This window comes from Saccostrea cucullata, unplaced genomic scaffold, assembly GCF_032062105.1.
Source record: "Saccostrea cucullata isolate Sc308-1 unplaced genomic scaffold, CSIRO_AGI_Scuc_v1 ctg180, whole genome shotgun sequence".
Lineage (NCBI taxonomy): Eukaryota > Metazoa > Mollusca > Bivalvia > Ostreida > Ostreidae > Saccostrea > Saccostrea cuccullata.
Window position 1 is genome coordinate 180,188 of NW_026936265.1, and position 13,006 is coordinate 193,193.

The 13,006-nt window shown below is 32.9% G+C and overlaps 1 protein-coding gene across 1 annotated transcript; it reads left to right on the forward strand.

Moving 5' to 3' along the window:
• The first annotated feature begins 58 nt into the window (after positions 1–58).
• Positions 59–10,885, forward strand: LOC134245171 (CCR4-NOT transcription complex subunit 3-like). Its single transcript, XM_062727429.1, has 15 exons — positions 59–127; positions 935–1,063; positions 2,477–2,566; positions 3,212–3,325; positions 3,438–3,543; positions 3,928–4,049; positions 4,168–4,248; positions 4,640–4,740; positions 4,950–5,062; positions 6,750–7,105; positions 7,524–7,632; positions 7,733–7,985; positions 8,105–8,237; positions 8,380–8,505; positions 9,327–10,885. The coding sequence occupies exons 2-15, from the start codon at positions 938–940 to the stop codon at positions 9,423–9,425; spliced, it is 1,929 nt and encodes a 642-aa protein (XP_062583413.1). The 5' UTR covers positions 59–127; positions 935–937; the 3' UTR covers positions 9,426–10,885.
• Positions 10,886–13,006: the final 2,121 nt, after the last annotated feature.

Here is a 13,006-nt window from a genome sequence, read left to right on the forward strand (position 1 = left end):
CACAAACAAATTTGAAAACAGGTCTCATATTTGATTTGAATTTTTTATTTAAATCAAAACATGGTGTGCAAGTAGTGACATCAAAGACAAGAGGTGTCTGGTGGAAAATAGGAAGCTCATCGAGACGGTATGATAGAGATTTAAATATTCTTTATCCAAATTATTAATGAAATGATCACTATTAATATTCATGTACAAGTAGTGATGGAACGATTGTCGCCGACAATCGATTGTCGGTCGTTAGAAGCTCTTCGATTCTACTAATTGATTATAAAATAAATGTCGCCGACATCGCTAACAAAAAAATAAAATTGTCATACTTTATTTTTATTACCAAATCCAAGTGCAAAGAGTGTGCTTTTACCGCCATGATTAAATATGGGGTTAGACTAATACCAGGAAACAGTGATATTGCAAGGTTTAACTACACAAAGGAAAACATAATTAGTCTAGTTAATCTTTAAATGGAATTATAATCATAAATACAAGTCTTACTTCTGGATAACTACTTTTAAAACCTGCAATTTGAACTAATTAAAACTAATTTTAAGAAATAAATACATGTATTAAATGAAAGGTATGATATTGCATGGATTTAGTCCTATATTGTTTAAATTAAACAAAATATTATTTTCCACTTTTTAAAAAGAAATTTCAATTAACATTTTTAAATATTTTATGTAAGTAACTGATTTTTTTGTAAAAGTCTGACAGAAATCTGAATAAGTTTTAACTTTTCTATATTAATTTCATTAAAGTTCAAAATTTCGATTATAATCGATTATTAATCGATTATGCCCAGCCGATTATTACCGATAATCAATTCTGATTTTTTTCTGATTCCCCATCACTATGTACAAGTATAGTGAGAAAAAAACGTACATGTATTTTTCCAACACAATTTGATGATATTAATTGAAATGTATTTTTACAGCAAATGGAAAGGTTTAAAGTAGTTGAAAGGGAAACCAAGACAAAGGCATATTCAAAAGAAGGATTAGGAGCTGCTGCGAAGCTGAACCCAGCAGCTAAGGAAAAGTCGGAAATGACAAACTGGCTTTCGGTTAGTATTCACCATTAAGCTGCATATCAGTTTATTATTTACTTCCATATGTGTTTCAATGTATTTTTAAACATGTATATTAATAATGCTTTTTTTCTCAAGACAATTTAAGGCCAATTTGCACATATAAACTATCTATTATTAGATCACCTGAGCCTGAGCTTTTCTGATCAAAATTTGTCCTTTGTCTGTCGTCGTTGTCATCGTAAACTTTTCACATTTTCTTCTTCTCAAGAACCACTGGGCCAATTTCAAACATTTGCTACAAAGTATCCTTGGGTAAAGGGGATTTAAGTTTGTTCAAATGAAGGGCTTCACCCTCTTCCAAGGGGAGATAATTATGAATTAGTGAAAAATTAATGGCATTTTAAAAAAAAATTTCTTCTCAAGAACCACTGGGCCAGGAAAGATGAAACTCATGTGGAATTCTTCAGGTAGTGTAGATTAGTGATATTTATATGGAATCATACTCCTTAGACTATAGTGTAGATTTTAGTTTGTTCAAATCATAACCCCCAGGGATAGGGTGGGGCCACAATGGCCGATGAAAGTTTTACATAGAAAAATAAAGGAAAAATCCCAAGAACAGAAAAGCTATGTTTAGTCATATTATTGACATGTAAGCATCCTCATGTATTGAAGATTTAAATTTGTTCAAATCATGGCCCTTTGGGGTAGGGAGGATAGGAACACCCCCCCCCCCCCCCCAGTAAATTTCCAGTTCTGATCTGATCTGTGCTTTTTCCTAGCCAATGTGTTCAGGTGAGCGATGTGGCCCCTAGGCCTCTTGTTTTCATTGTAGTATTAACTTCAACAACATGTTCAGTCAGTTTCAATTTACATGTTAAAAAAAAAAAATCATACACATGCTTTTCAAAGTCTTATTAAATTGATATTATGACAATAGCATAAAATGGACAACAAATATTATTTTTAAAATCAAAGCAGAAATCAAAACGAATCATCAATTTAAAATAAGGAAATGGAATGCAGAAACAAAACTGATGAAATGAAATAAGTTTCTGCTATGAAATATGTGAAATTTCATTTTGAATAGCAAACCTCAAAATTACATGAAGTTAACTTTGAAAGTATTTCTGGTGGAAATTTAAATCATGACAACTTGGATTATTGAATGGTGATGCAAAATGATTAAAATGATTTTTTTCTATTTCTTGTAACTGTTATACCCCATACAAATACATGTATGTAGTTATCTGAGAATATCAGAATAAATTTTCAGTTTATTTTATGAATAATATGTTCCAACCAAATATCAAACGTACCGTGCTTATTAAAAATGGGCTTCAGAGGTAAAAGGCCAAGATATATAAGAGTTTGGACATTAACTGAGGCTTATATTTGCTTGAGTGGAGTTTTAAAATTAAAAGCTTATAATTTTATTCTCTTCAGCAAACCATTGACAACTTGAATATTCAACTGGATCAGTTTGAAAGTAATGTTGAAAAGCTAACATCAAAGAAAAAGAAGATGGATAAAGATGTACGTTTAATTTTTTTCATATAGTTTTGAGGTACATTGTGCATGGTTTCATGTTTTAAAAAAAAATAAAATGATACCATTGCCATCCCCTTTGGAATACAGTATTAGTTTTATACAAGCATTATTACTGAAGAAATTGTCAAGTATGAAAGGAATAGAGGAACTATCAAACAATAATAAAATTATTTAATTATTTTTCAAATATATCCATGTCACAAAGGCAAAAAAACTGTTGAAGAGAAGGCAACCAACAAATACTTTTACTGAAGTAATTGTCAAGTATGAAAGGAATAGAGGAACTATCAAACAATAATAAAATTATTTAATTATTTTTCAAATATATCCATGTCACAAAGGCAAAAAATTGTTGAAGAGAAGGCAACCAACAAATACTTTTAATTTTTGGAGATGCATCGTTGTGGTGCAGTGAACTAAAATTTCATCTTTTTAACCGGAGGTCAATCAACACAAAAATGCAGTCTGAGAATACCCATTAGCAATTGAAAAATGTGCTTGTGCTATTTCAGTTGTGTTGAATACATATACATACTTCTAATATTATTTTAGAAAAAGAGGATGTGCTTTTGTTGAAATAAAGCATACCTCTTTTCAAATTTATTACCATTCTACTGGTTTACATTGTAGAAACAAGACCGATTTGAGGAACTAAAGGGATATATGGACAAGCACAAATTCCATATAAAGCAATTAGAAACCATTCTTCGTATGGTTGATAATGACGCAATCCCACTGGATCAGGTGAGCTGACTGAGCTTTTACACAATCTTCACTCACTTGATCTCAATTTATAAACTTGCGAATAAGAATTGAAAAAAATAGTTACTGTTTGACCTTTTTCTTTGTTTTATAGATAAAGAAAATCAAAGATGATGTAGAGTATTATGTCGAGTTTAACCAGGAACCCGATTTTGAAGAAAATGAATTTCTTTACGATGATTTGGATCTTGAGGATTTAGGTATGATGAAAACTTGTTCTTTCAGACTCTCCTAAAAGCTAAGACAAAATTTGGTCCTTAAGCTTCCACTCAAGCTCAAGTTTTGTGATTTTTCTCTGTTGGTAAACTACTTTCATTTTCTATGTATGAGTATTTCATTTCTAGACTTAAAAATGTAAGAACTTGTAAAATAACTTAAAGTAAACTTACATATCCAGAGGTTGTCAAAATAGTGTGGAAGCATCATTTTTCTAATTTTTATTTCTTTTCATACAGATTTATGAATAAAGAATATGATCGGATGGAGAGTGAAGATACAATAAAATTTATGAAATCAATGTAACAATTTGATGTAATTACATGAATATAAATGTCTACAAAGTAGAAAGTAACTTCTATTTGCAGGTGCACAAATGCTTGCATCTTCACCACCGAATGATGATATCAACATGGAAGCATTATCAAGTACTCCAACTTCAACAAATTCAAGTTCACCCTCCCCCAGTCCTAGTCTGAATCATTCCAAAGTAAGATTGACAAAAAGCATTTTAAATAAATTTACATTGAGTTAAGATTCAGACATTTGAAACTGGGAATTGAACTCCACAACTTTCAAATCTATAATGAAAATTTACATGATTTCAGGAAAGGTCAGATGATGAGAGGAAAAGACACAAATCACAAAATGATGACAGTATTCGAGCTCTCAGTGCAGAACTAGAACCTGTAAGAAATTCATATTTGATGTTAAAATTAATATTTGAATTGCATAAAATTTTATAAATCTTTTCCATGTACATTTATATTTTGAAGTTCAGATTTTCTGTTGGACTTCATTAATTATTTTGTTTGCAAACTGTTAAACTTGGTTAAAAAGAACTTGCTGATAATGAAATCTCAGTTACAAAGAATTTTCTTTGACTCCCAAACAAAGGAATTTTAATCATTTCTTGGATTTAAAGAATCTCAATTATAGGAAAACAAAATTGAGGCCCTAGTGTCTCCCTTATAATCAAGTTATACTGTATCCTAATTGGTTTGCTCTGATATGATATTTTATCCTATTTGGTTTGCTCTGATGTGATGTTTAAATGAATTCTTTACGGTTATTTTACAGAAGTCAGTACCTGTGATTTCTCCTCCATCAATAAACAATTCATTGTCAAATGTTCCTGTCAATAACAAAGTTCCATCAACTCCTACAAAGTTATTCCAGGGGTATGACATTCTTGACAATTGAATCCAATTTGTTTGAAAAAATACAAAAAAAAGTAGTATGATAATGTAAACATGTGTATATGTAAATGCTTATATAATTTGTATATGCATACTCTAGCAATACACTTATGATATATTTAATGATGATAATGAATTTTTTTTCTGGATATTATTTTTGAGACAATGTTACCTAGAACTTGTTTTTACAGGAATGCTATGACCATAGAAAATTCAAATAGCAATCATCGTCCAAATTCCACGCCACCACCTCTAACAGGGTTCTCTTCGGTAGCCGCCAGTTCACAACAAAATAACGGTACAGGTAAGCACATAAACATAATAATAAGATGGCAGGTTATGTAGTGGGTAGAGATTCTTGACAATTTATTAAATAAAGAGCATGATTTGTAATAGATTGAAATGCTCTGGATTATGGTTAATGTACATGTATGTAGAATGATTATGACACTTGTCTATTGTGCTTCAGTTAGTAGAGGCATGTGATAAAAGCAGTGAAATGTTGTATTGCAGTATAGGAGCATGTGATACTTTATTAAGTTGTATTTTTATCATATTTTTACAGAGAAAATTAATTTTACATTATAAAACCCTATTTACATGCACCTATTTACACATGGTGAGCAATTTTTACATATATGTGATTTTTTACCTTAGTGAATTTTAATGCACATGAACAGGGGGTAAACAAGATTTGCATATGAGTGTTTTCACTTGGTGCAGAATTTACAATGGGCAGACTACATGCAAATTAACTTTAACATATGAGTAAATTTCCTCCTGGTGTGTTTTCAGTCAAATGAATGAATAGAAGAATCTACACAAGGCTTGAAATATTGAAATTCTCTATAAGACACTATATTGAACATTCCAACAAAAACTTAGTTAATAATCGGAAAAAAGTGTGTCACTACAGACTGTTGTTTACAGGAGAGATTTAGAAAATTAGTTTCATTGTACATTTTTAGGTATAGCCATTCCAAGGTTACCCGTCAGTTCCACTGTGTGGCAGGGGGATATTTCCCCCATGAAGTTGTCTTACTTATCTGACCGTTATGTTAAAAGGGGTAAGAAAGGGATGGTTCATGTCCTCTAGCCCTTGTCACCTGGCCAGAGTAGATCATTATATAAAATACATGTGCCTTGTCTCAATTCCTGCTTGAAGATTTGTTTAGGATGGTGTGGTGTCAGATTTGAATATGCTATCTAGAATTTTCCATGTTTGAAATACCTGCATGCTGGATGGGGTACATGTTCCTGTATCTTGTAAAGTAATTTAAATTAATTTGAGCTTTTGAAATCTGCATGCTGTTTCATACATTTAATGTTAAAAAGCTTGGAAATTGAAAATATATGATTATTACAAGGTTAAAATATATATTAAGACTTGTGTAAATTTGGGATTCGTTAAACTTTTAGTACGTAGATGGTTTAAAATACACAGTATATTAATTTAAACCTATTTCTATTAATCCATCATAAGGAATCATACATACATATTCAACATTTAGGAGTTGGTTCATGTACATATAAATCAGATCAGTTGGCTAGCTTGGCATGTAGGGTAGCTGGAAATTACTAATTAATGTATACCAACATTTGATTGAGTGAAAGATAATAATAAGATGGTTTGTAAAAGCACCTTTTTACAAGCATTGGTCCTCCACAACCATTGATGATTACCATTTATAAAGTATTTGAATTATTTGTGCTCAGTGATTTTGGTTTGCCATCTCTCACCCAGGGGATTTTTCTTTAATACCTGGTTTTACAATATAAAGTTCTAAAGCCGCATCAAAATTCTTAAATAAAACTGGTCTTTATGGCAGCTATATCTGACTGAGAAATGAGTTTTGATCATTCAAAAGATTTACAGATACATTGTGAATTTGTTGAATCTGTGGTCATATTTAACTGCTGTGTAACTTATTATTTAGGTGAATGATAAAGTATGCATATACTGTATAATATCACGTGCATTTTAATTTCAGATACAAAAAATCAAGTGAACGCTATGGACCATTCAGCTTTAAATAGTAACTCAACGGTGAACAGCAGTACATCTTCAGTGACACACTCTAATTCAAACTCTGTCTCAGTGACTCCTGTAGGAAATCCCTCCTTAGTGCCCGCCCCGTCACCATTGTTTACCAATAACGGCACAACAGTGCCCTTTTCAATTTCAATGCCAATGGTTGTATCAAATAGTGTACCAACAAGCAATTCTCACTCGAGTCAGACAACAAATGGACCCATCTCACATCCGCCCTCCATGGAGGTGGTTATGAATGGACCAATGAGTTCCGTGGCATCAGGATTAAAAGGGATCAGTGGCATGGATGATGGTGTAAGTACTTTAATATCAATTCAACACCAGAAACTTCCTATTGATTTGGGATCTGGATTACTAGTGTTGAAGTTTTTTAATTGGAATGAAAGGTATATGCAGTGCTTCTTCCTTAAAACTGAGTATTGACTATAATGACAAAATTTCAGGAAATCAGTAGCCATACTTTGGCCACTTAATATAGAGCACATTCAGTCGTACTCTTTACTGACATAGATGACCAAAGGTAGAGAAAAGGCCAGAGAGTATACTTTTATAACCATGTTTGAAGTAAAAGTACCACTTGAATGTTATAAGATGTTTATGATAGCTGATAAGCATTTATGAATATTACCACATGAAGACAATAATGGAGCTGCTCAATTTTTTTTACCAGACTTAATGTCTCCTTTATAAAAAATAATTTACCTGTTTACAGAATTCAGAATCCATGTCATCATTAAAGTCTATAGCACAACAAGCAGTGGTAAATGCGGGTCTAGAGAATCAGATACCAACACCTCCTCCTCTGCCATCAGAATCCAGATGTAAGTGCAGGCAACAAATATTGTGCTGTTACAAATTTTATTTTGTCAAAAAAAAATTCTGACGTAAAATGAAACTGAAATGACTATTTGTTTATTTCAGTGCAATTTAATAGTTCCACATCATTAACAACATCATTACCAACCTCTTCACAAGTGGTGTCACAAAGTACGTCATTATCGCCCAGTGATCAGACGTCACAACAACCGCAAACCACCACCATACACCTCAACCCACTACTGGGGGTGGCGCCTCTGGGCCCCGTACCCCTCAGTCGAGAAAACTTTTACCAACTACAGATGTTAGAAGCTGCATATCATCACTTACCCCATCCCTCGGACTCTGAGAGACAAAGGTAAGACAAGGGAAAGTCAGATATAGTTTTCATTTTCTAGGCATTGTTTTGTACCTTTCTATTTTTGCTCTATATTCTTTTCCTTTGAAGTATCAGGAATTTGAAACTTGTTTTTTCAGGTCTTTTCTTCCCCGAAACCCTTGTCCGTCGCCCTCCTTTTACCCACAACTGCCCCCACCCCATGCAGACTCGGTTGAGTTTTTTCAACGACTATCCACAGAAACACTCTTCTTTATATTTTATTATATGGAGGTATGTATGCCAGATACTGAATGTCATACATAAACCTCTCGTTAAAAAGTATGTTAAATTAAAGCAATAATAGATTTTTGATACATAGTCAATTTCCCATCTTCTATCCCTCTAAGATATCAAATTTCCAATCTATTTTCAGGGGACAAAAGCTCAATATCTGGCAGCAAAGGCTTTAAAGAAGCAGTCATGGCGATTTCACACGAGGTACATGATGTGGTTCCAGCGGCATGAAGAGCCAAAGACAATAACAGAGGATTATGAACAGGTTTGTATATATTCATCTGAAAGTACTATAATGGATTAAAGTTGTTCACCTCGTTGACCCAAACACTCTTAGTGAGCTTCAGTTAGCAAAGAAGAAGGTACAGTTTGAGCTTTAATGTGCCCTAAAAATTGAAAGGTCTTAAAAAGTTATGATATTGGCTTTAACAATAGTTGAGTAGATGAATATGATAAATCATGAAAGAATATGGCAGGAATGAGGACCTTTCTGGTAGTATGACGTCATTAATTTGGTGCATTTCTAAGTTTCATGCAGAAAAGCCTTAAAATGACTCATTTCTGTGCTTATTTTCCTTTAGAAAATAGTGTCTGCCATCGTCGCCCACTTTAATTTTTGGATATATTATGTAAACTCTTATGAAAAATCACATATCTCAAAATCTTTCCGGGCGACTGTCTGAAAGAAAATTCCACTGAAACTTGATGTCTTCTGCAACTTTTTAAGAAAATACAGGAAAATACACAAGTTAATGATGTCACAATTAGCATGAAGGAGGTCATATGAGAAAAACGATTTATGTTTTCTTACTGCAGGGAATTTGTATTATTCAGAAACTATGAATTTTGATTTCTTACATCACTTTCATATTTTAGAAAAATAGCAGGCTTACTTTGTATTGAACCTGTACCTTCTTCTCTATCTGTCTGTCAAAACTATCTGTTTCAAATTGACCGTTTTGTCACCATGAGCTTTTAATTTGTACATGAGCCAAAAAAAATCCTATAGTAGAAAAGTTGTCAAATAATTAGTGTAAGTGTTTTGGTTGTTTATGAAAAATATGACAATATTATTTTTGTTTACAGGGCACATACATCTATTTTGACTATGAGAAGTGGTGCCAAAGGAAAAAGGAAGGTTTTACATTTGAATACCGGTATCTAGAAGACAGGGACTTGAATTAAAGCTGAACAATAAGGAGACAGGTGTCCTTATGGTCCATAGTACGAGACGACGATGGATTTCCTTGGATCTGCTGTTACTGCCATTCTGCCTGTGTAAATGTTGGAGGAGAAATGGAGGAATGCTTGATCATTGTTATCATCCCTAAATGTCTGTTTGTGATGATGACTCAGACAAACCAGTGGACAGGGTGCTCACCATTGTTTAAGAGCTTTTGAACATTGCGAAATTTAATATGCAGGGACAATATTTAAAGCCAATGTTTTGTTTCGCAGCACATTGTGATAAATTATATGCCAAGGCAGGGTCCTAGGTTGTGTTTGATCTCGCAATATATGTTATGTATGAGAGGGCACTTGTTTTGTCTTTAAGTCATTACAGTTAACAAGTGGATGGTGATTAAAAGTCATTTACTCATTATGTGTCAGTCAAGGCATCTACATGTATTATGGTCATTAGACCTGGGTACTCAAGCCAGCTGTCTTAAGCTTTGCAGTGTGCTCGATACTCCGTCTGGAAGTTTGACTTTTGAATCTCACTTTGATTTTATTTCTTCAGTTTGTCCATCATCATCCAGATGGAAATAAACACTCAAGAAAGAATTTTTCAGATTGTTTACAGACTTTCACATATATTGTAAGCAAAGATTTAATATTGAAAACTTTTAAACTTGGAAAGCATTTTGTTTTCATTGTGTATAGTTTACTTGTAATTAATTGAAAAGTGCAAATTTGTTTTTGGAAAAAGTGCAATCATTAGTTTTATTTACAATAATTTCTGTACAGAGTTTAGTTATTTTAAAGAGTTTTATCCCTTTTCTTTTCAAAATGAATTCTGTTCTTAAGTTCACTTTATTTGTAAAGAAATGGATTTCAATATTTTAGACATCTTTATATCAACACAAAATAACTCCATAAGAAATGTAAAGGCTTTATCTGTAATATGACTTCTGTCTTAGGGTTAGCGGTAAGGGGTAGGGTGGGGGTTAGATTTTGGAAAGTTTATATTGTCAGAAAGTGTTGAGAATTTCTGGAATCCATCATCATTTTCTTCAGGTTAAATTGTGAGTTGGGAATAAGAGGGCTGTAATTCCAGTGTTAATGATATATCCGTTGTCTGTAGAATCTGACCAATCAGGGACTCTGATTTCATGTCATTTATCATGTGATTGAGAACTATAAATAGTCATGAGCTGTGTGAGCCGCTGTTATTGGAGATATTGATTTTATTTGTGTGCACATGAACACTCAGTTTACATGTCATATTTTTGTACAGTAAACTTGTCTAGGATGCAGGACTGACATCTCTCCACTAAGAAATATTCAGTTGTATTGTAATATATTCCTCAGTGGAGAGGTTTCATATTAAGTTCTGTATTCTATGTTGGTAAAAATGAAGATGGAAAAATTTTTCAAAAAAATTATTAAAACATATGACAAATGAAAGTTTGTCAATAATTTAAGTTGTTGTTTGTTGATTTATTTATCTCTGTATATTCCACTGAGAACAAAATATTTTTTTCAGCTTGTCTTATTGCTCAAATTTTTGCTTGGATCAACCAGATATACCATAGTTTTACAATCAAACAAATGGTGGAAAACAATTCAAAATTTTTCCAAAATAAGCAAGGGTGTAGATTTTGGGTAGGCCTCTCAAAGTTTTAAGGTAAAATGTTGTTCAACTGTTTATTCTAACTTTCAAACACACACTGAAAAATCCTATGTCAGTTTTAAGAAGTTGGAGTGCTTGAATGAAATGGTAAAATATGGTAAATGACACGATTTAAACGGAGAATTTGTGTCCCCAACTTAAGTGCAGATGATACAAACAAAAGCAAGATGTGTTTTTGAAACACTGACACCCACGTATGGCAGCTTATAGCTAAGGTTGAAGTTTTTCAAATGCATATCAAACATCAAGGTCAAAATTGTTGGTTTCCAAAGGAAGGTCTTGTAACAAGGAAATATGAAAGTTAAAGTACTTATTGTTTAAAAGTGATGGTCAACAAACAGGATGTGTTTGTGAAATGCTATGTGCCCGGTGGCAACAAAGTTTGAAAAGGCTGTTTTTAGCATATAGGTCAAGGACACAAGGTCATTGACCTTGATGTCATTTGAAAGAACTTAATTAGTGGAGGATGCATACTAAATATGAAGTCTCTATCACATATGGTTCATAAGTTAAGGCGAAGGTTCAAAAATCTATTTTTAGCATATAGGTCACAATCATTGACCTTGGAGCCATTTTAAAGAACTCATTAGAATTTGCATACCAAATATGCAGTCTCTATCTCCTTTGGATCTAAAGTTATGGTGAAGGTATGAAAAAGCAGTATTTTTGGCATATGGGTCAAGGTCATTGACCTTTGTGTCATTTGAAAGAGCTTAATTAGTAGAGTATGCATACCAAATATAAAGTCTCCATCTCTCGTGGTTCAAAGGTTATAGCGAAGGTTCGAAAAAGCAATTTTTAGCATTTAGGTCACAGTCAATGTCGCAAAGTCATTGACCTTGGTTTCATTTGAAAGAGATTAATTAGTTGAGTATGCATATCAAATATGAAGTCTATCTTTCATAGTTCAAAAGTTAAAGCAAAGGTTAAAGTTGACAGACAGGACAAAAACAATATGTGCCCCCGATCTATTGATCCAGACGCATAAAAAATACCCATTGAAAAGTCTTGTCACAGTGAATACACATGTAAAGTAAGAAAGCCCTAGCACCACCTGATCAAAAGTCATGGCCAAAGGATAAGTTTGAAATTTTTTGTTAAAAGTTGTTTGTCCACAAAAACTTGAACCTTGCCCATAACTTTTGATTGGATGGGCCTTTGGCTTTCATATTTCACAGGTGTATTCCTTTTGACAAAATCTTTCTTTAGGTACCACCAATTTTGAGGTAATCGAAGATTAAAACAAAGGAGGGACATGGTACTTTAAAACAGCCTGTTTGTCAGTCATCACAAAAATTGAACCTTACCTTGTGTGCATAACTTTTGATTGGATGGGCCTTTGGCTTTCATATTTCACAGGTGTATTCCTTTTGACAAAATCTTTCTTTAGGTACCACCAATTTTGACCTTGATCTTGGAGTCTGACACATTTTTACACAAAAAACTAAATTTCTACTTTAGCCATAACTTTTGAATTGTGGAGAATAGGGCTTTCATATTTCACATATGGAATTCTTGTGACAAGAGATTTCCTTGGAAACCAACAACTTTTGCACCTAAGACCTTGGAGTTTGTGTAAGTTTACTTTTAAAAAAACTTTACAGAAACTATTTTTAGTTGGCAACATAACTTCTGAACAGTAACCGATGGAATTATATATAGTGTAGCTGTGTGCCAAGTCATACCTCACATATATAATCTTTTCAACAAGACCTTTCAATGAATACTAACAACTTTGACCTTGGAGTTTAATAACTTTGGCCATAACTTCTGAACAGTAAGGGATAGGGCTTTCATGCCTCACGTATGCTAAAATCTTTTCCACAAACTTTTGAATTGAATACATATTTCACATATGGAACTTTGACCTTGGAAACCAACAAGTTTTACCTTGACCTTGGAGTTTTTAACT